At 46.1% G+C, this 19,826-nt stretch overlaps 9 protein-coding genes across 9 annotated transcripts; 5 read left to right on the top strand and 4 right to left on the bottom strand.

Annotated features, from left to right (window-relative positions):
- Window positions 1-129: 129 nt before the first annotated feature.
- Window positions 130-1,162, top strand: LOC117139769 (mediator of RNA polymerase II transcription subunit 4). Its single transcript, XM_033302365.1, has 2 exons — window positions 130-445; window positions 503-1,162. Exons 1-2 carry the CDS (start codon window positions 209-211, stop codon window positions 1,040-1,042), a joined length of 777 nt encoding a protein of 258 aa, XP_033158256.1. The 5' UTR covers window positions 130-208; the 3' UTR covers window positions 1,043-1,162.
- A 168-nt stretch (window positions 1,163-1,330) lies between these two features.
- On the top strand, window positions 1,331-5,033 carry LOC117139766 (cell division cycle protein 27 homolog). The gene is made up of 3 exons (XM_033302363.1): window positions 1,331-1,997; window positions 2,074-2,149; window positions 2,219-5,033. The coding sequence occupies exons 1-3, from the start codon at window positions 1,974-1,976 to the stop codon at window positions 4,819-4,821; spliced, it is 2,703 nt and encodes a 900-aa protein (XP_033158254.1). The 5' UTR covers window positions 1,331-1,973; the 3' UTR covers window positions 4,822-5,033.
- A 76-nt stretch (window positions 5,034-5,109) lies between these two features.
- On the bottom strand, window positions 5,110-6,627 carry LOC117139768 (meiotic recombination protein P22). The gene is made up of 2 exons (XM_033302364.1): window positions 6,563-6,627; window positions 5,110-6,267 (listed from the first exon to the last, which is right to left on the bottom strand). Exon 2 carries the CDS (start codon window positions 6,254-6,256, stop codon window positions 5,252-5,254), a length of 1,005 nt encoding a protein of 334 aa, XP_033158255.1. The 5' UTR covers window positions 6,257-6,267; window positions 6,563-6,627; the 3' UTR covers window positions 5,110-5,251.
- A 96-nt stretch (window positions 6,628-6,723) lies between these two features.
- On the top strand, window positions 6,724-7,489 carry LOC117141099 (39S ribosomal protein L50, mitochondrial). The gene is made up of 3 exons (XM_033304415.1): window positions 6,724-6,777; window positions 6,834-6,943; window positions 7,000-7,489. Exons 1-3 carry the CDS (start codon window positions 6,748-6,750, stop codon window positions 7,427-7,429), a joined length of 570 nt encoding a protein of 189 aa, XP_033160306.1. The 5' UTR covers window positions 6,724-6,747; the 3' UTR covers window positions 7,430-7,489.
- On the bottom strand, window positions 7,486-8,742 carry LOC117141098 (nuclear receptor coactivator 5). The gene is made up of 2 exons (XM_033304414.1): window positions 8,324-8,742; window positions 7,486-8,261 (listed from the first exon to the last, which is right to left on the bottom strand). The coding sequence occupies exons 1-2, from the start codon at window positions 8,740-8,742 to the stop codon at window positions 7,568-7,570; spliced, it is 1,113 nt and encodes a 370-aa protein (XP_033160305.1). The 3' UTR covers window positions 7,486-7,567.
- Window positions 8,743-9,294: 552 nt separating this feature from the next.
- LOC117140661 (60S ribosomal protein L18) lies at window positions 9,295-10,485 on the top strand. The gene is made up of 4 exons (XM_033303705.1): window positions 9,295-9,356; window positions 9,421-9,450; window positions 9,736-9,822; window positions 9,898-10,485. Exons 2-4 carry the CDS (start codon window positions 9,448-9,450, stop codon window positions 10,372-10,374), a joined length of 567 nt encoding a protein of 188 aa, XP_033159596.1. The 5' UTR covers window positions 9,295-9,356; window positions 9,421-9,447; the 3' UTR covers window positions 10,375-10,485.
- LOC117140660 (folliculin) lies at window positions 10,425-12,154 on the bottom strand. The gene is made up of 3 exons (XM_033303704.1): window positions 10,915-12,154; window positions 10,700-10,802; window positions 10,425-10,640 (listed from the first exon to the last, which is right to left on the bottom strand). The coding sequence occupies exons 1-3, from the start codon at window positions 12,071-12,073 to the stop codon at window positions 10,520-10,522; spliced, it is 1,383 nt and encodes a 460-aa protein (XP_033159595.1). The 5' UTR covers window positions 12,074-12,154; the 3' UTR covers window positions 10,425-10,519.
- Window positions 12,155-12,628: 474 nt separating this feature from the next.
- Window positions 12,629-13,354, top strand: LOC117142032. The gene is made up of 2 exons (XM_033305897.1): window positions 12,629-13,146; window positions 13,213-13,354. The coding sequence occupies exons 1-2, from the start codon at window positions 12,629-12,631 to the stop codon at window positions 13,352-13,354; spliced, it is 660 nt and encodes a 219-aa protein (XP_033161788.1).
- A 1,780-nt stretch (window positions 13,355-15,134) lies between these two features.
- Window positions 15,135-15,923, bottom strand: LOC117141776. Its single transcript, XM_033305408.1, has 2 exons — window positions 15,406-15,923; window positions 15,135-15,276 (listed from the first exon to the last, which is right to left on the bottom strand). The coding sequence occupies exons 1-2, from the start codon at window positions 15,921-15,923 to the stop codon at window positions 15,135-15,137; spliced, it is 660 nt and encodes a 219-aa protein (XP_033161299.1).
- Between the last annotated feature and the right edge of the window lie 3,903 nt (window positions 15,924-19,826).

Below are 19,826 nucleotides of genomic sequence, written 5' to 3'. Positions count from 1 at the left end.
ATTCCCTTTTTTTCGAGTGTAAAAAATAATCCATGTGGCAACACTTATTAGTCTGGCAACCTTTACTGTTGTGGTATTTTTCCAGCGCGGTATTAACAGCGTGCCAGAATACTATACGGTATATTTCAGCAATCGAACAACGGCCACATTGCGGTGTGGAAATAAACAAATTGCAATTATTGCTTAGCACAAACGATTTGCCGTGATAATGTCGTTTCACTTGAGCACAAAAGAGCGCCTCCTGCTCCTGATCGACGATATTGAGATGATTGCCAAGGAATTGATCGAGCAGGCGCACCAGAAAATCTCCAGCACCGAATTGGTGGACCTGTTGGATTTGCTGGTCGCCAAGGATGAGGAATTTCGCAAAATGCTGGAACTTGCGGAGGAGCAGGCAAAAGTGGAGGAGGCGATGGACCAACTGCGCGCCAAGGTCGAGGTGCACGTAAGTGGATGTTTTGCATTCCCCAAAAATCAGTTAAAAACTGAATTTCCGCCGTAGGACCGTGAGATCCAGAAGCTGCAAAAGTCGCTAAAGGATGCGGAGCTCATACTGTCCACGGCCATCTTCCAAGCACGTCAGAAACTGGCCAGCATCAATCAGGCCAACAAACGACCGGTTTCCTCCGAGGAGCTCATCAAATACGCACATCGGATTAGCTCCGCCAATGCGGTCAGTGCTCCGCTCACCTGGTGCATAGGTGACCTGCGGCGTCCCTATCCCACGGACATTGAGATGCGCAACGGGCTGCTCGGTAAATCCGAGCAGAACATCAACGGCGGCCCAGTGACCCACCAGAACAGCGGCATGCCCTCGGAACAGCAGCGAACCCTGTCCGGTAGCGCAGGAAGTGGGAGTGGCAGTGGTGCCGGCGGCGAGGTGCCCAATGCCTTCCAGAACCAGTTTAACTGGAATCTCGGAGAGCTGCACATGACCATGGGCGCGTCTGGGAACACAGTGGCCCTGGAGACGCGCGCCCAGGACGATGTGGAGGTCATGTCCACGGATAGCTCCAGCTCCAGTTCCAGCGATTCGCAGTAGAATTGGATAAACAACTATAACTAAATCTCGTTTAAGCTAGTAGTATTAGGTATTTAATAAAAGCGCGCTATAAGGAAGGCTAGTTATATATATGCGTGAGTAGCTGGGATACATATCTAATTTTATGACCTTATTTAATGATGTTAATTTACACTTTGAATTGGCATTTAAAAATATTAAAATTGTCTTTGCAAATGAAATGTATCAGTGGAAACAGCTTATAATAGCTCCGTGACAAGAGCTTGGTACTTTTGCCTTACTGCGATACGGTCCTCCTTAACCGCACAAACAATCGATTGGCAGGGTCGGGTGCAATCGATACTTTGACAGCTCTCATGTATTTTAGCTTTGGTTTTTCAAATAAAATGGAATGCAACGCGAATGCAGCATGTTTCAAGTAGGTAAAATGTGGCCAAGGTGTAGTCCAGTGTCGCCGCCAATCGCAGTTCAACACCGTGTGCGCCTTTAACGAGAGATAAGCCTCGAAACGATAGTAGAAAACCGACCCCCCGTTCGCAGTGTGTGTGTACAGAGGGCGAAGCGAAGCGAAGGCTCGACTCAAACCAATTGCAATATCAAATATAAAGAAAAAGTGGAAGTGGAAGGTGGAGTGGAGTGGCCAGGGAGCGAGAGACACCGCCATCGCCACTTGCATCGCCGCATCCGCAATCGGGTTACATACGACACTCACATACCACACAGGCCAAACTTTTACTTTTTCCCATTCGATATTGTTGGAGAAAATTTGGCAAAAAGAAAACAATTCGAATACAAATACAAACAGAAGAGTTTACGAGTGGGGCGAAATGATAGTTTGTTTGAGTTCTACACACTGCATGTTTGAATTATTGTAAAGCCCTGAAGTACAGTGAAGACACACGAACGTACATCCCATACAGCGCCCCTAGAAAGTCGCACAGACCGCCCAGACATGATGATTCAAGAGCCCGTTCAGGTAAATCAATAGCTTCTCGGTCCACCTGGCCTCTAAAAAAAACCAATGTTCTCCCTTCTTTTTTTCGGTCCCAAAGGCCGCCATATGGCATTGCCTGAACTACTACGACTTCAAGGATGCCGTTTTCCTGTCGGAACGACTGTGCTCAGAAGGTATGGGTCAAGGTCTCGTTTGTCTGACCGGGTACATCACTGATTTTCTCTTTCACCGTGTCCTTGCAGTGGAGAGCGACGAGACGATATTCCTGCTGGCTACCAGCTACTTCCGATCCAATCAGGTGCACCAGGCATACTGGCTGCTCAAGGAGAAGGCACGCCGCTCGCCGCAGTGCCGCTTTTTGCAGGCCAAATGCGCCTACGAGCTGAAGAAATACGCCGAAGCAGAGAGCTCCTTAATCTCCACGGGATTCGCGGACGCCAAGAACTGCGATGAGCTGCAGCGGGACTTCGGGGATCTGGCCTGCTTCGCCTATCAACTGATGGCTCAGATCTGCATGAGGACCGAGCGCAACAAACTGGCCGTCAGTGCTTTAAGACGCGCCCTCAAGCTGAACCCCTTCATGTGGCACGCATTCGCGGATCTGTGCCTGCTGGGCCAGGACACAGATGCGGCGACCATATTCCAGATCCACAGCACAGATGTGTTCAATACCTGCCAGGGCAGCAGCGTAAATGCCAATGCAATGGTGCTGTTCGGCGCCGAGCAGCATAGTCAACAGCATCAGGAGCGCCAGTCGCTGATCACCAACCTAAGCAATGTCTCCAACTACATTCTGACCACGCCCGTGGATCAGCAGCAACAACAGATCAACCAGAATCAGAACCAGCACCACAACAGCAACATGGTGACGCCCATCAACAATAATAATAATAACAATAATCTCAATAGTTCGATCAGCATGCTGCGCGGCGGTTTGGTGCAAAACTCTAGCATGCTGGCGATGCTGGAGGACACACCTATGGGGGCTCCGCAGGACACGGCCGGCCAGTATCAGCAGAACCAGCAGCTCTACGACATGAGCAGCGGCACTCCGTTCCGCAAACAGTTCAAATACCTATCGGCGATCTCACCGCCAACTCCGAGCTTCGGCATCATGCCTTTAACTAGTCCGTGCACCGGCAACGATGGATCCTTCATCGGCAACCATACGCCCGTTATGAATATTAGCTATTCGCCGATGCCGCAGATGCTGGTCGAGGTCAACCAGGAGCCGAAAATGATGGGCAAAAAGCTGAAGACACATGTGGGCGGACTCATCAATCGCAAGGAGGGCAGCCTTAATAAACCCGCCGTCTTTACGCAAGCCGGAAACATAACGCCCCGCACTCCGAACAACAATAATGTGGGCAACAATGGCAATATGAATGTGCCGCCCAATCCGAATGCTGCAGTGCGTCGCAGTTCGCGGCTGTTCAGCAACTCGTATTCGGTGAAGGAGAACAATAAATCGCCCAACATAGCCAACAAGTTCGTGCAGCCACGTTCGCCGCCCCGCAAAGCCAAGTCACGGATGACCAAGATCTGCCTGAATAACGAACTGATCGAGGAGAAGTCCCACCACCTCTCCGAGAAGCGCAAGGAGAAGGTGGAGACTATTACATCCTCGGGAGCGATTAACAACAGCGGTGGACGCAGTGCCGCCGAGGAGGCCAAGGTACTGCTGAACAATAGCCTAAACAACGCCCAGACGATGGCCCACCAGCTGATGGGACTGAAGAAACAGTCGGCCGATGGACTGATGGCCCTGCTGCGGGGTTTAGCTGAAGCCTATCAGCTGCTTTCGAACTTCCAGTGCAAGGCGGCCATAAAGCAGCTGGAGACGACGATACCAAAGCACCACCTGAACTCAAGCTGGGTGCAGTCGCTCATCGGACTGGCCAGGTACGAGATGCGCGAGTATGAGGCGGCGGTGGCGATATTTGAGACCATCCATAAGGCAGAGCCATGTCGCTTGGACTACATGGAGATATACTCGTCATCCCTGTGGCATCTGCAGCGCGAGGTGGAGCTGTCGGCTCTCGCCCAGGATCTGATTAACCAGGACAAAACCAGCCCGGTTACCTGGTGTGTGTCCGGCAATTGTTTCTCGCTGCAAAAGGAGCACGAAACCGCGATCAAGTTCTTCAAGCGGGCTGTCCAAGTGGATCCAGACTTCGTCTACAGCTACACACTGTTGGGCCACGAACTTGTACTCACCGAAGAATTTGACAAGGCGATGGACTACTTCCGGGCCGCAGTGGTTAGAGATCCGCGGCATTACAACGCTTGGTACGGCATCGGCACCATATACTCCAAGCAGGAGAAGTACGAGCTGGCTGAGATTCACTACGTGAAGGCGCTGAAAATCAATCCACAGAACTCGGTCATCCTTGTGCACATCGGCGCCATGCAATTCTACATGAAGAAGAAGGATCTGTCGCTGCAGACGCTAAACACGGCCGCCACGCTGGACCCGAAGAACCCACTTACGCGATTCCATCGCGGCTCCATCTACTTCTCGCTGGGCAAGTACCAGGAGGCGCTACGCGAACTGGAAGAGCTCAAGGAAGTCGTGCCCAAGGAGTCGGTGGTGTTCTATCTGATCGGCAAAATCCACAAGACGCTCGGCAACATGGATCTGGCGCTGATGCACTTCAGCTGGGCCACCGACCTGGATCCCAAGGGTGCCAACAATCAAATCAAAGATGCCTTCGACTCCATGGCCCATCCCAGCTGCTGTCCGGCCAACACAACGGCCCTGGACGTTGATCTGGAGCCCACTTCGGAGCGTTCCGATGACTCAACGCAGGCGCAGCAGGACGGAAGCTACGACAGCGACTACTAGGGAGCTGCAACTCCAAATTCACGCGGTTGTATATACGTTAAATGAGAACACAGTAAACAAAGGAAAACTTAGTAACAGATACAAAAAAACCCGATCGATTGCTGCTGTATTGTCGTGGAGGAAAGGAAACCAATTATGAAGTATGATAAAGTCTAGATAACGTTTAGCATTAGTAATTTAAAATATACAAAAAGTAAATGGTTTAAACAAAATTTGTGCACTCTGAAAGTCTAAGGCAAAATAACAAAAAACAAACAACAAAAAAAAAACAACAATTAAATACCACTTAAAAATATACAAAAAAAGAGAGAGATACATTTTAAATGTTAAGTTAAAGCAACAAGGATCTTATGGGAATTAAATATGTTGGACTTGGACATTAAAACGATTTAAAGTGGTAACATTTCGTATGTTCACTTATACTACTGCTCTATAATATCGAAGATACTTCCAATTCATCCTCATCTTGTTTTATCGGAAAGCGCAGGATCTGCTCGTGGGTCAAGCCCTGAGTGATATCCAGCACGCAGCGCAGTCGCTCCAAGTCCACGTTCAACATGGTGGCCAGTGTGGGCAGGTGCTCCTCCAGCAAAATATACTGACGTGGCCGTTGCATAGTCAGAATGCTGCTGATATCCTTGGTGCCGAAGATCTCGCCAATGGAATCGGACAGCGAGATGTTCATGGAGACATCGGAGTCGAGATCCGATGGCGATTTGTTTACGATTTCACCACGCCGCTCCGGGGTTTGGAACTGATCGGGTGTGAGGCACAGATTGCTAAGTCGCATCGCTGGAGCAGACATGGATCGTCTTCGAGCGGCACAGATGGAATCCTCAGCGGGCGGAAGTTGATGAACAAAATGGGCGGGATATTTGGCAGGCAGCTTGGATGGCGATGGTGTGTTCCATAGCTGATCAGTGGGAATTTTTGATTGCAGTTTCTTAGCCGGTTGCTTTGGTTTTCGACCACGTTTTTTGGGAGTGCATTGAATGCTCTTCCTTTGTGAATTCCTTGGATGAGCTCCTTTCTGAATATTATACTTCTTCTTTTCGGTCTTTTCTACTTCATCTAAACTTTTCAGGTGGATAATCTTATCTGAAGGCTTTAGGTGAACGATTCTATTGGAAGTTTTCAAGGGGACAACTTTATCTGGGGATCTAAGATGGACTATATTATCCGAGGATCTCAGGTGCACCAACTTAGCTGCAGGCTTCAGGTGAACCACTTTCCCTTGCTGCAACAATAGTTCGCTGTAATCATCTTCAGTGTTCCCAAATAACTGAGGAGAAAGGCTTTTGGGCGGAATCTTCTGCACATCCCGGTTTTCCTTGTCGATGAGGCGCTGTGATCGCCGCAATGGGGAGTGATGGGAGCCACACAAAAAGGAGCAGTATGTGGAGGCCGGACTCGGGGTGGCTGTTGTCCTATCCATACTGTTTTACACTACATAAAGAACACGAATATGGTTTAAAACTATTATTCAATGCAAAATTATAAAACAAATAACAGTTGGCGCGATAGCAGGATTTACCAATTGAATAACAGGACCTTATTATCGAAAAAGCTTAGGGTTGCCACACAATTTAATAACGTTATGGGTCGTAATGTTGTGTCGAATTTTGTTTTAAATTGAAATTGATGGAGTAATATATTTTTAAAATAAAATCCTATAACTTATTGTTGCCAAATTTTGTTCCAACAAAGACTATTATGAGATAGGGCTTTATCTAATACTAACTAAATGCTAATAATGTTTTAATATTTTTAAGTTTTCTTATAAATTTAACAGTGGGTTAACAGTGAGTCCACCTGGCAACGCTCAAAGCAGTATTTTAGTATTACCATCTCTTTACGTGTAAGTATAGTAAGTATATTTTCAGTATTGACTATCATGCCTTATTGTTTTCAATCTGGTCACATCCGATGGCAGCGATTTTACGTAAAACCCCAATTGTAAGTAAAAAATAATGAAAATGTTCACTTAAAATCTAATGCCACCATGATTTTAGCTTGCGGGAAGCCTGCATAGGAGTTTTGCCTCCGCCGCCAAGGCCGCAAAAGCAAAACCCGTCAAAACCGGCTCCATTTCAGCTGTCGGCGAGTCCATCGCCGCCAAGGGGTAAGTGCTTTTAATTTATTTACTTAAAATCCAAGTAAATATTCTCCTGATTGTAGCTTCCTGCGTCCCCATAAGCCGTACTCTCCACCTGCAGATGCCGCCGAACGTATCCGCACCGTAGCCGCCTCGCTTCAACTGAAATCCGATCAGCTGGGGAATCTCGCCGAGAAATTCGAATTCCTGAACGCGTGCTTTCAGGAGCTGCAGCACGGAGTGCCAAACTCCCAGGTACATGAACTGCGCACCGTCAGCGATGTTATCGCTTTCTACCAAACATCTGTGGACACCACCGTGCCGTTTGATGCACTGAAGCGCATCGAGCTGCCGGAGAATTTGCACATTCAGTACGAGTACGTGCGATTCCATCCCGAGACAGATACCAAATTCGACGGCAAAACGGCTTTCCCCAAGAGCTCCACCCTAGTCACCGGTCTCAAGTACCGTGGAAAGTACGAGGGTCACGAAGCCAAGCGATCATGGCCTTAGACACAGCCAATTGTTAGTTGTTAATGTCTTACACTTATTAAACGCCTTCTGGAAGCCCGAGTTATACGTAATATATATTAGGTATTACATTTACTAGGTACTTCGCTTAAAATTACTAAATACTACTAAGTATTGAGTCTATAAATGCTCGGCTATAATCTGTCTGAGATCCGAGTTGTAAACACTTTCCAGAGCCGCCAACACTCGATCGTCAGCAAGTAGCTCCATTAGCCTCCTGTCCTCCTTGACTGCCTCGAAAGTGGGATACATGAGCTCGGTGGTGATATCGGTCACTGCCGGCTTGTTCATGATGCTGAGGATCTTCTTCTGCAGCTCGATCTCTGGATCGGGAGCTTTTAGCTTGGCCAGAGCATTGGCTTCGCCCACCTCTCGCTTCAGTTGCTCCTCGCGTTCGCCTTCGAGGTACTTAAGAATCACCTCGTACTGCGACGCGGTCAATGGATGATTGTCTGCCAGCCTTTCCAGCAGCCCCTGCATTTCCTCGGGATGTCGTCGCTGTCCCTTGTGTATGGACGATGCCGGCGGTAAGACGACAGCGTCGCGCTGTTTCTTGAGCCTAAAATCGGTGGAGATCAGGGTGATGGCGTCCTCCAGCGGCATGTTGCGATGCTCAGCGGGTACGCCATACAGAATGTTTACTGTGATGCTGTTGTGTTCCTCGTGCTGCGGCGTAACCAATACCGCATACAAGCAGCCTCGGGAAGAGATGTTGGCCAGGACCTTGCCGAGCAAGACGTCTTCGTTGGGAAAGAGGACATCCACGCGCAGACCGGAATTCTTTAGCCGCTCCTCAATGTATTCTGCGTATTTGCTGCAGGTAATGAAAGCAATGAGTATCATTGGAGTTGAAAAGTATTGGGGAGCATAACTTACGTATTTTCGCGATTCTGGACTATGATCTCGCAATCGTTAATGAGGGGTTGTCCTGCTGCCGCTGCCGCTGACATCATAAGGCCGCCCTGAACTGTGACCTGGCCTCCTTGATTTGAATTTCTTTTGGCGATAGCATTGGCCGCCTTCGATTTGATGCTGGCATTGCGTACGGTGAGCATGTTTTGCTTGAAGGTGGACTTGTGCAGGGCGAAGGCGGCTTTATTGGCCAGCTCCTCCGTTTCAAACTGCACGAATCCATAGTTCTTCTGGACCATCGAACCGAGCACTTTACCATACGGCTGGCAAATGCTCACCAGCTCCTCGCGCGTGCAGACCGGCAGGTTGCCCAAGAAGATTCGACTCTTGGCCAAGGCCGGATCCTTGGTTATGTTGTAACCTGCACTTCCTGGATCAGACATAGATATTTAAAGCTTTCTGCTGCACACAAAATCGAAACCGCAAAATTCAAGTGTGACCAGACGAGGCTATGCAAACATACACACCGTTGAATAGTTATTATTCAGAATTGGCCAGTTTTTTTTTATAAAATTTTATATTAAGTTCGTTTGCTTCCCGAACTTTCTTTACTATTTAACCCTTAAAATTAAAAATATTTCACACTTTTAGTTTCCTTACGTTGCTTGTTAGAAGTTTAATTTACAAAAATGCCTCGTAAAACTTCAAATACTATTAATATTTTGTTGTATCCCCATAATATTAAAAAAAAAACCTATGGTCATACTAATGATGTTAAGTTCATTAGCGGCGTTGCCACACTTGTATATCCAGCAAATAAGTATTTTCAAATATTATTTTGTTTTAATTTGATTTATAGGCTTGGAAGTTTTACCCACAGTATTATTAATGCTAGAAGTGTTGTTTATAAACATACTTTATTGCTTTAAAAAATAAATGAAGCTTGCGCCTTAACAGCACGCTGTTATGATAACAGCACAGTCGGATATTTTAGTGTCTTGCCTGTCCTCGGTGCAGCCACACTATTTTCTTTCTTTTGGCTTTCGTTTCCGGCGAGGTACGTACAAGAAATTCCTACTCCACGTTTTTGGCTTAAATTAATGTCAAATTTTCCATTTTAGCGTTGATTAATACATTCAACAGAAGAAATGGTGGGTTCCCGACAAAAGTGCGACAATGATTCCAGCAGGAAACTGACAATTAACCTACAAACGCCAGCTGTGGCCCAGCCCACGTGCATTACGAAGCTTCCTGGCGACGGAATGAATTAAAAACAAATTTGTGTGGTCGGCATCTAGTTTGTGAAACTAAAATACCATGGATTAAACAGATTAACTGATCGGTGCCATGAATATGTAGTAAACATACGCTCGAATGCCGACCAATTGTTTTCCCGGTCCAAAACACCAGTTCTAATACGTGTGTTTCCTTTGCAGGGTATTGATATCAACCACAAGTACGATCGCAAGGTTCGCAGAACCGAGCCCAAATCCCAGGATGTGTACCTGCGCCTGCTGGTCAAGGTGAGGCTTTCGATAGCGTTGACTACCAGCGGAATGTGGAGATTAATGTGTTTTTTTTTTTTGTTTGCCCCGCAGCTGTACCGCTTCCTTCAGCGCCGCACCAACAAGAAGTTCAACCGCATCGTCCTGAAGCGCTTGTTCATGAGCAAGATCAACAGGCCGCCGCTATCGCTGCAGCGCATCGCTCGCTTCTTCAAGGCCGCCAACCAGCCGGAGTCTACCATCGTGGTCGTCGGCACCGTCACCGACGATGCCCGCCTCCTGGTGGTGCCCAAGCTCACCGTGTGCGCCCTGCACGTCACGCAGACCGCCAGGGAGCGCATCCTGAAGGCCGGCGGTGAGGTCCTGACCTTCGATCAACTGGCTCTCCGATCGCCCACCGGCAAGAACACGCTGCTGCTGCAGGGCAGGCGTACCGCCCGCACCGCCTGCAAGCACTTCGGCAAGGCTCCCGGTGTGCCCCACTCGCACACCCGTCCCTATGTCCGCTCCAAGGGACGCAAGTTCGAGCGTGCTCGTGGTCGTCGCTCCAGCTGTGGCTACAAGAAGTAAGCGACTGGCTGACTGGACTGGATTCGGCATCCTTTTGGTTAAGATAATGATTTTTCTCGCCATCGCTTAAGCAGCACGGCAATAAAGAGGTTTTATTCCAAAAGGTGAAAACGAACGTCCTTAATCTGTGCGGTATTCGGTTGTACTAGTGAAGGTGTGTGCTCCAGTAGTTAATAATCGGCTGATCGTGGGGCTGCACGCCAAGCACCTTCTTCAGTTTGCCCTGCACGCTGGTGGATTTAGCATGGTTGAGGCAGGTCACTTTGCTGGAGATGGAAGTCAATTTAGTTTTGGATCTATTCAGCAAAATAGGACGGCTACTCACTTTTTCCACTCTTCGATGAGCACCTTGGTCTGCTTGTTCAGCACAAGTTCTGTGAAGTTTTTCTCCTCCACCGCCTTCAACAGTTTCACCATAAGATCTGGCACTAAAGTGGGAGAACCATTAGTTAGGTTCATGTGTAAATGGTTCCCGTTTTCACAAAATCACCGACTGGTTCTTATCAGTGAAAGCGGGAACTGACTGAAAGTTAAGCTTACATTTTCGTGGCATCTCTCCCGGCCATTTGACCGACACCTCGTGTCCGTTGACGTGTTTGTCCAGAAAATCGATCCGATAAACGGAGCTACTGGCCATTGGCACGGCTATGTCATTGGACACGGATATGATTTTGTACTCGGAGCTGATGGAGTGTTGATGTTGGGCATCGATTCGCATTAGATTGTGCATGGGCTCGGGCAGGAGTTTCTTCAGGCAGACCATGAACCGGAAGGTCTTTCTGGGATCACCTCTGACCACAATCTTCACCCCAGTCAAGGCACAATAGCAGACCGTGGCAAACTCCTCCTTGCGCACGACACTCTTGAGATGCCGCAACGAGAAGAACTCCTCCAGATCGGGATCGTCGATGCTCTCTATCATTGGCAGTGTGGAACTGTTGTAGGTGAGTCGCTGTGCGGGCGGACGGCCACTACTTTGCGGCGGTAGCCACGGTAGATTACCGAAGGTCACGTGCTCGGTGAGGAAGCGGGATCCGGCCAGCAGGAGCCACGAGAAGTGTGAGTGCAGCTGGGCGAAGATGTGCTCCTCGCCTGTTAGCTCCAGCAAGGAGCGGGAAGTGGGCATCAGGAACTGAGCGCCGGACAGACGTCTCTGACGCTCTGAGTACGTCAGCTCCTCCGTCTCCTTGGTCTTTTTGGCAGCTGCCTGCAGCTCCGACGACACTTTTTTCAGATGCTCCGCCAGAAAGGGCTTAATGTTGAGCAGGAAATACTTGTCCTTCATCAGCACAATGATGGAGAACAGCTGCGAGTAGCCGCGGGCCTGCAGGTCGCTCACTCGGAAGGTGTGACTCAGGATGTGGCCCCTGGACGAGTCGCCGAAAAACACGAACTCACCATCCTTGCTGGCATCCGTACCATTGCTCAGACTGAGCACCGCCGCCTGCTTGACCAAACTGGCCACCTCCGGCAGCACCGCCACCTTGGTGCTGACGAATGTGGCCCCACTCTCTGTGTCCCTGCTGTAGATCGCATTGTTATTCTTGCCCATGGAGTAGTTGCAGGCGGAGCAGGTCTTTTGCGTCTGCTGCTCCAGCGACAGGTCCTCCAGCTTGGTGTCCCTCAGTGTCTGGGTGCAGAAGATGGCGCAGGGACCGTGCGCCTCGCAGAAGTGGCACAGCGCTATCACGGCATTCATAGCTGCTCTGTGGCTTCTATTATATCCTTGGTTATGTTATTGTTTATTTTATTAGTTAATAATACTAGAGTGACCAGGTGTGTGCATTCAGTGAAATACCAGAACTGGCGGTAAGAACATAGAAAACATCGCAAGGATTTCTCAAGCGATATTTTAAATTTGGCGGGAATATTCACTTAATTTTTTATCAAATATGTATATTTAAGAACTTGTTGTTTTGTATATGTAAAATATGAATGCAAAAATAGTAATCAATCTACTAATATAAAATAAATACACATGACAATAAATTCCTTATGTTAATTGAAGTTCCAATTAAAATAAGAATTTTTCAAGTATGTTTTTAAGATATGTAGAAATGTATCTGTAATTATTTACCCAATTAATTATGCAGAACGAGAATGTAAAGCAGATCTGGATGTCTTTATAACCCAATTTGGGTGCTAATTGCTTGAGTCTATAATGCTTTAATTCTCAGCATCACAAATGGGTACCAATTCAAGTAAGCTTCATTCTCGAAAGTTATTGTGCCACCGCCAGTCGTTTTTCCACACAATGCAACTGGTTTCTTGGATATATTTATTGGCCTGCTCATTGCCTGTGGTTAGGAGTGCGTATAAGGTGGTCGCTGCTCCAGTTGGCCAGAATATCACGGAGTATATGCATGCGCGCCAGAAGAGGCATCAGTTGATCTACAGGAATGGAGGAACCATCCGTTTGGTAGTGGGTCCCGTGCTGTCCACTCAGCTCGAGGATCCCGTGGTCTGGCGCAGCATGGTCTACTACTATGTGCTGCATTTCGGGGCATTTACCCTGCCATCGGCACCACTTTATCCCTGGGACAAATGGGAGACGATATATGCGCGTTCGTTGCAGGAGAAGATCAGGAGCTTGGATGAGACGCACGAGGACGACACTCGCCTGTTCGTATATGCCGCCTTGGAGAACTATATGGACCAAGTCAGTGGATCTCCTGGTCGAGGTCGTCACTGTTTGCTGCGTGGAATCTGCGAAAATGCGCAGGTGCATCACCATGTGGGCATCATGGCGGAGCTACTAGACGTTCTACTTACGTGAGTTGTAGTTTTGGAATGCTATTACTTAAATGGAAGATTTATATGTGTATATAAACTTAATAGACCTGGTAAGACGCGCTTGGATGTGGCCTACAAGGAGGCTTTAGCAGCTGGCCAGGCTGGAATCGATTGCCTAGCTCGCTATTCGGATTGTCCAAGAGGTGAAAGTGTGTTGGATACATATGCTCTGGATGTGGAATATTGAAAAATGTTTTTTAAACAGATTTTAAGTGATATATAATTTTGCGACTTGAATAAATCAAGTTAATTCAATGATTACCACTGATAGTGCTTTTCAGTATGATCAACTGGAATCACTGTCAACCTTCGAGTAATCTCTGCTCACATGAACAATCTAGGTACTCTGTTGAATTTTTAACACTAATTGCAAGTGATTTGCGCCCTTGTCGTCGCCACGCCCCCTCCAACTCCACCGACTGGAGAATGTCGCCTTTGGTAAACCAGAAACATGAGTGCATCCATGCCAACATCCTCCCCAGAATCTGGTGGAAAAATGCGTTAACATTAATGGCTTGTGGCTGGTGCAAGTTGGGCTTGGAAAGCGTTGCAGCGAAAGCCAACACACGACCGCCATTTTGTCAACAATGGCGTCAATTAAATGGAAAATGCGGCACCAACAACAGCCGCCGTGCGGCAAGAACGCCGGCAGCAGCAACGAAAGACAATAAATGCGTCTTAAGTGGCACATTAGGCTCGCAGACGGTGCCAAGCGGATGGAATGGGCTTTCCAACAGGGTGCAGCAGATACTATTTCAGTCAGAGATTTCCCTAGAATAACTAACTAACTAATAATTGAATTCAAAATGAATAAAAGTGTTTTAAGTTATATTGTATTTTCCATATAGCATTATCATTCTTATTACTTATTAATTTATTATTAATGGAATATTAATTGAATATTTTTGCTTCAAATATATTTTAAAGAATCTTTCTTTTTTGACGATAATGAAATGATATAAATATTTGTACATATAGGTAGAAGAAAGTAAATCTGCAACTTGTATTTGTATATTATAAATTCATATCTTCGTTTATTTTAGTTTGCTTATCATTTATTAATTTGAGTATTATACATTCATGCACCCTGTTCAGGATCCTCAGCTGCGCCTCGTGTGCACAGCTAATTCAAATGCGATTATGACAACGCGAACAACGAAGGAGCTAAGCGGCGGAGAAGGCGAGGGGAGTGTGGTGAAAGCGGAGAAAGTGGGGCGAAGGAACCTGCCAGAGTGCAGTTGGCGCAGCAAAGGGGGTTGGCAAGAGTTGGATGGCTTGGGGGGAATGCCTGCACAACTTTGCGGTGTTTGAACTTGTGATGGTGCAGTGGAATAGGTAACTAATGTCTGCGGCTGCCATGTTTATGCGACAGTAATAACGTGAATTGAAAAATATCAACTAAATATAAGGAACAAAAACGGGAAAATAGTTTAAATGACTACCATTTAATTAAGTTAGTTATGCAGCCTTCGGCAAATGTTATTACTATAATACAATCCGCATACGGTGCGTATGAATAATATTAAAATATATTTCAATTATTAGTTATTTTTTTATAGGTGAAATTATTCAGTTATAGAACTTCAGATTTCAAGTTTTCAGTTTCAGTTTTCGTGTTAGCATCTTTTATCTTTTATTTATATTTAATTCCAACAATTTAACTTGGCCACAATGCGGTGTTTTTAGAGCAGGACACCCGCATAAACGCTTCAGCATGGTGGGGTGCCTGCATCGATGTGCACACATGCTCATCCTGGAGCCGAGTCAACACAGTTTCCTGCCCCCTCAGACATGCTTCCGTGCATTTCCGCCCCAAATTATGCAGCAAGAACAAGCGGAATCCGACATCAGGACAAGAACCATTAGACATGCACTTTGATTTGGTTGAAAACTTTATTGCGGATCCCCATTCTCTTCCGTACTCCACAGCAATCCGCAGCAGTAACAGTAGCAGGAGGAGCAGTAAATCAATCATCTTCCACAATCAAAAGCCCGTCGAGGAAGTTGAGACCCCGAGGACAGGCGCTGTATAGGCCCAAGCAATTGGCTCCAGCTCTTCCCGCGGCGTAGGCATCATGGTAGGCATTGTCCAGATCCGCTTTGCCGGGACTAAAATGATTGGCGGATTGAAGTAGCATTTAAGGGGATTAGAGTAAGTGTTTGAAAATAAATGAGAAATAATGAGGGAGCACTTAATGTTTATAGCATTTCTTAAACTTTAAGACTCTCATCTTTTACCTGAGTACGATATCCATAATTTCCGAGAACACACCGATATGATGATGGATCTGAGCATTCTCGCATATGGAGCGCAAAAGGCATTGTCTGCCCATGGATCGGTCGTTGTTCCTCCTGCCCATGTACTCCTCCAGAGCAGTGTAGACCAAGAGCCTGGCATCGTCCGCATATCGCACTCCGCCATTAGCCACATGGCGCTCAATATTCCTACGCATTTGCGTCAAGGAACGAGCGAAGGTGCCTTCCCACTTATCCCACGGCCAGATAGGTGAGGTGGGCAGGGAGTAGGATCCACCTTGGAGCGTGAAGGAGAGCACACAGGAACGGAAGGTCACCTTGTCGCCCAATGGGATGGGTAACGATGGACCAATACTAAACTTCATAGACCCACTATTCTGGTAGATCAGCCAGCGTTTCTGTCGATGTCCCCTGAATTCCGTGAGATTTCGTGAGCCAAGTCCCCGGGATGGCAGGGTGAGCATGGCCACCGCCAAGAGCAGACCCGTGTTCCACTTCATGCTCCCAACGACTAACTAGCTGCAGGTGTAGGCGTCACGGACTTAACTCGTTCTGAAATAGCCCGTGAATTAAGTGAGCCATCAACGCAAGATGACAAGTGAAAATTTCGGAGGCACAAACATTTGGCCAGGCAATTAGCATTATGAATATGTCAAGAACTGGATTACACTGACCCAAAAAGGTGGATGTATGCATAAATATTCAAAGTATACTATCACATATATGATTTACCAATTATTTTTTTGGCTTAAAAGTAAGAACTTATTTAATAAAATAAATAGAATGTCAATACATAGAACAAATATCTATCACTAAGCCAAGTTGATTTTAGGTATGCAGAACACATTATTTTTCAATGTGTTCCCAATCCGTTTTGGTTTTCTATTTGCACACGTGAGTGGAAAACTGAGTGGACAACAGCCACCTAATTGGGTTCGGCCCAACTAGAGTGACCCAGAACGTGGCACATCGAGATGAAAGGTCACAGAAATATGGTGAAAGACCCACCACTTAGAAGACCATTAAAACACGGGAAATCTCTGCATACAATCAGCTGGCAGAGCGATGAAACGAAAAATGTTTTGCAAATAATTTATACAAATACGGGAAGTAGCACCAACTGTCTGGGCGACCGCCTCAAGGCGGAGATAATATCCTTTTTTGGGTTGTTTTCTGATTTGTCGACGTGGCCGGAAATGAAAAGCAAATAGCTGTTGCAGGAAAAGCAGTTGGCAACCGAATTTGCTTATATCACAGCACTGGCATGGCAACTGGTGGCACTGGTGGCAACAATCGGAGTGCTGCAAACAAGTCTACAAGCCGCAAAGATGAAGACGAAGGAAATGGATTCCGACCACAAATAGTGGTTACACGCTACCGAGAACCCATGTGGGTGGATAGGTCTGACAATTCCCAGTGCCGCGAAACTTTTGCCATTCACCTAAATTTCGGACACTTCCGCTTCCTAGCGAATAACAGGCAACAACTCGCAGAAGATATAAATTCATGTTGACAATTGAATGATTTATAAAAAATGCGTGCAGACGAAATTTTCACATTTCTCAATGGCTGCCCAAAAGAAAATATGTATAGGCCTCCATATAAGTGTAGGCGTGAATGAAAAGATCAACAAAACCTACCGATTCGGAGCAATAAACCCATTTAATAGACACGTGCCTAACTCATTATTCATATGAAAGACGAACTGCTTAAATTGTGCAGTCATTGTTGATTCTATAGTCTGGAAAGTGTCTATGTCATTTATGCAAAATCCATTTTAAAATTAGTTTTTAGCTGACAAAATATTTATTCAAAAGTAAGTGATCTCAATAATCTTTTTAAAAGAGTGCAAGAATGTAAAGACATAAGTATTTTAATGATTTACTAGTAACGATTGCAGCCTCAGTGCAATTTGCTGATTTCTAATTTGTTACAAAAGATTATGTTTCGTTTGAATGAGTAAAATTTTTAAGTTTTCCTCTCTCTCTTGCGGTGCGCTTCGTCACTATGTTACTACCATTCACAGTGATGCAAGTAGCTTTTCATCAAAAGTTTGTTAGGCAAAATAATTCCCGACCTAATAGAGATTTTGGATTGCCTATTATGACTTGGGTTCCCTGTGACCAGCAATCCATTTTTGAGTCCTCTGTTGCATCTGCATTACTTAGCAGTAGTCCTGATTTATGGTTGCATATGTGCACTTGTTTGCAATATTTTTGGCAAAAGCTTGTTTCATGCCGACATTGCCGTATCTCATGCTCAGTCCTATGACATTGCACATGTTTTTACCCATTTTCACTTGGCCCGTTCGCCAGCTCCTTCTGCCCAATTTGGCACAGCCAGAAACTTTATTTTTCTTGGCCGCAATTAGGCAGCGGGTGTGCGAAGGAGTGAATTCTCGGGAAAAACGATATCTGAAGTAGGGCGTGGCAGAGCTGCCCGCAAGGAGCATTACTCCAACTGTCAAAGGCAGCGTGAAAAGGACGAAGGACCAGTGAAAATGGAAGTAACTGTGACACCCAATGGACTCGTAGCTACCTCATTCGACCTTCTGCCTCCCACCCAAAAAAAAAACGACTCCCCAGAGCAAAGTTCTTCTTCTTCAATTTCTCACACAAACTGTATATAATATTTATTATGTTGGCATAATAAATTGCAACATGAGGCAGATTCATTTTCGCACTTGCGGACATTTTTCATTTTGTTGCCCGCCGGGCAGCAGCTGCTTGTACTTTGACGGTGCGACGGGTGAGGTGGGTGGGCGGTTTGTGGGCGGTATGGTTTCCTTTTTTTGGCCGCCAGTTTAGTGGGTGGTTGCGGGCGAAGGAAAGGAAGTAAGAAGCGTTGGCGCCACATCCATGTCGCCACTGGTGTCCTCGTTGCGGTGTTGCAACTGATGAGCAAAAAATACTTGTTGCCCATCATCGAGTTCCGTTCGAGCTGCCTTTGAATACAAATGGCATTTGAAGACCGACTTGATTTATTTATAATCATTCACATGCACTCGTTATTCATATCAGTGGATGCAAGAAAATAAGGAATTAATGATAGTTAAGCTGTATAATTTAAAGAATTTTTGTATCTAGAAAAATATATCATTATACTATGCAGATATATCCTTAATCTTTCTAACACTTTTTAAGAAAATTGTTTATTTTTTAATATAATTAAACGTAACTTTCATTTTCTAAAATATTAATTAACTTAAATAATTGATTTAATATATTAATTTGCAACTATAAAATGGTAATTAATTAAAAATCTTTCATTATGACCTAGAAATGTATTTAAAAAATTAAGCCAAAAATAATTTTTCACCACAATGATTTATGTAGTTTTCTCTAAATAAGTTTCCAAGCTGGTTCCTTCCTTGGCTGCACTGCATCACCTGTTCTTCCTTCGCCTTCGCCTTCGCCGGCTGCCTTGGCATGTGCACATTTTAAAAGGGAAATTTAATAAACCTTGTCCCATTTCACGCTCATTAGTGTCATGATAAATTGTGGAGCCACACAGCCACACAGTCCCACGTAACCGGAGCGCAAAGGAGACCGCCGAATCCGGGGCCATTTCTCAGGTGGGTATCGCGATGGCCATGTAAATGTGTAAATGTGGCCCGGTTGCGAAGTTCAAAGGGCAGCGGGGCTTAACTGTTGCACAATGCATAGGACCCCGCACAGAAACGGCCATAAATTAGAAAAGTTCGCCGCTGATGCGGACAAGTTGCCTTTGATTTGCCAGTTTTGTTCGCCATTTTATGGCCGTTTAATGTGCTGACATGTCGGCAATTACAAGAGAAAGATCGCCGCGAAATGTAAATGCGGATGGGCGGGGGATGAACACGAGTTCATAGAGCTCACATAAATTCAGGCAATAATCTCATTGTTTTCCCATGCGCTTTTTATCACGCATCAGAGGGGCGGGGGGCGGTGGAGGTAACTGAAAATCGAGACACTTTTCCCCATCTGTTTGCGTTTGCTCATTGCCTTGCTGTTTTCCTTTTTCCTTTGTTGTCAACAAAGTTTTGCAGACACAATATGTCTGCGGCAGTCGGTTGTCTATATATATATATATATATATATGGTATATCTACACATGGTGTGTCCCAACCCCTTCGGTTCATCTGTCCGTCCGTCTAACTGAGCTCTGTCCGTCCCGCCAGTTGCTTCCATCTGCCATCTGATGTAGCTACTTTTATGGTTGATGTTATTACTTTTTTCTTGTTGTCCCCACTGACGCCTCGCTTTTCCATTGCCCTGCGAACTCCTGCCCCAGCTTTTCCCGCCAACTGATACTGCGGCATGCAACAGCATAAAAAGTTGAAGGTTGAAGGCAATCTGATCAGCAGAGTGCTAGGATATTCGTAGATGCACTACAGAGTATTGAAAAATATATATTTTTATAAT

Source organism: Drosophila mauritiana, chromosome 3L (genome assembly GCF_004382145.1).
Source record: "Drosophila mauritiana strain mau12 chromosome 3L, ASM438214v1, whole genome shotgun sequence".
NCBI lineage: Eukaryota > Metazoa > Arthropoda > Insecta > Diptera > Drosophilidae > Drosophila > Drosophila mauritiana.
This window is presented reverse-complemented; position numbering and strand designations above follow the sequence as displayed.

Bases quoted from the DNA above. Each gene is read 5' to 3' on its own strand.
- LOC117141099 (XM_033304415.1), top strand. From the start codon at position 6,748: ATGGCAGCGATTTTACGTAAAACCCCAATT. The intron at 6,778-6,833 runs GTAAGTAAAAAA...CCATGATTTTAG, and splicing joins TTTTACGTAAAACCCCAATT to CTTGCGGGAAGCCTGCATAG. The intron at 6,944-6,999 runs GTAAGTGCTTTT...TCCTGATTGTAG, and splicing joins GAGTCCATCGCCGCCAAGGG to CTTCCTGCGTCCCCATAAGC.
- LOC117139769 (XM_033302365.1), top strand. From the start codon at position 209: ATGTCGTTTCACTTGAGCACAAAAGAGCGCCTCCTGCTCCTGATCGAC. The intron at 446-502 runs GTAAGTGGATGT...TTTCCGCCGTAG, and splicing joins GCGCCAAGGTCGAGGTGCAC to GACCGTGAGATCCAGAAGCT.
- LOC117141098 (XM_033304414.1), bottom strand. From the start codon at position 8,742: ATGTCTGATCCAGGAAGTGCAGGTTACAACATAACCAAGGATCCGGCC. The intron at 8,262-8,323 runs GTAAGTTATGCT...CATTACCTGCAG, and splicing joins GTCCAGAATCGCGAAAATAC to CAAATACGCAGAATACATTG.
- LOC117139768 (XM_033302364.1), bottom strand. From the start codon at position 6,256: ATGGATAGGACAACAGCCACCCCGAGTCCGGCCTCCACATACTGCTCC.
- LOC117141776 (XM_033305408.1), bottom strand. From the start codon at position 15,923: ATGAAGTGGAACACGGGTCTGCTCTTGGCGGTGGCCATGCTCACCCTG. The intron at 15,277-15,405 runs GTAAAAGATGAG...CAATCATTTTAG, and splicing joins ATTATGGATATCGTACTCAG to TCCCGGCAAAGCGGATCTGG.
- LOC117140661 (XM_033303705.1), top strand. The intron at 9,823-9,897 runs GTGAGGCTTTCG...TTTGCCCCGCAG, and splicing joins ACCTGCGCCTGCTGGTCAAG to CTGTACCGCTTCCTTCAGCG.
- LOC117140660 (XM_033303704.1), bottom strand. From the start codon at position 12,073: ATGAATGCCGTGATAGCGCTGTGCCACTTCTGCGAGGCGCACGGTCCC. The intron at 10,803-10,914 runs GTAAGCTTAACT...CTCCCACTTTAG, and splicing joins GGGAGAGATGCCACGAAAAT to TGCCAGATCTTATGGTGAAA. The intron at 10,641-10,699 runs GTGAGTAGCCGT...TTCCATCTCCAG, and splicing joins CTCATCGAAGAGTGGAAAAA to CAAAGTGACCTGCCTCAACC.
- LOC117139766 (XM_033302363.1), top strand. From the start codon at position 1,974: ATGATGATTCAAGAGCCCGTTCAG. The intron at 1,998-2,073 runs GTAAATCAATAG...TCGGTCCCAAAG, and splicing joins TGATTCAAGAGCCCGTTCAG to GCCGCCATATGGCATTGCCT. The intron at 2,150-2,218 runs GTATGGGTCAAG...GTGTCCTTGCAG, and splicing joins GGAACGACTGTGCTCAGAAG to TGGAGAGCGACGAGACGATA.
- LOC117142032 (XM_033305897.1), top strand. From the start codon at position 12,629: ATGCAACTGGTTTCTTGGATATATTTATTGGCCTGCTCATTGCCTGTG. The intron at 13,147-13,212 runs GTGAGTTGTAGT...TAAACTTAATAG, and splicing joins CTACTAGACGTTCTACTTAC to ACCTGGTAAGACGCGCTTGG.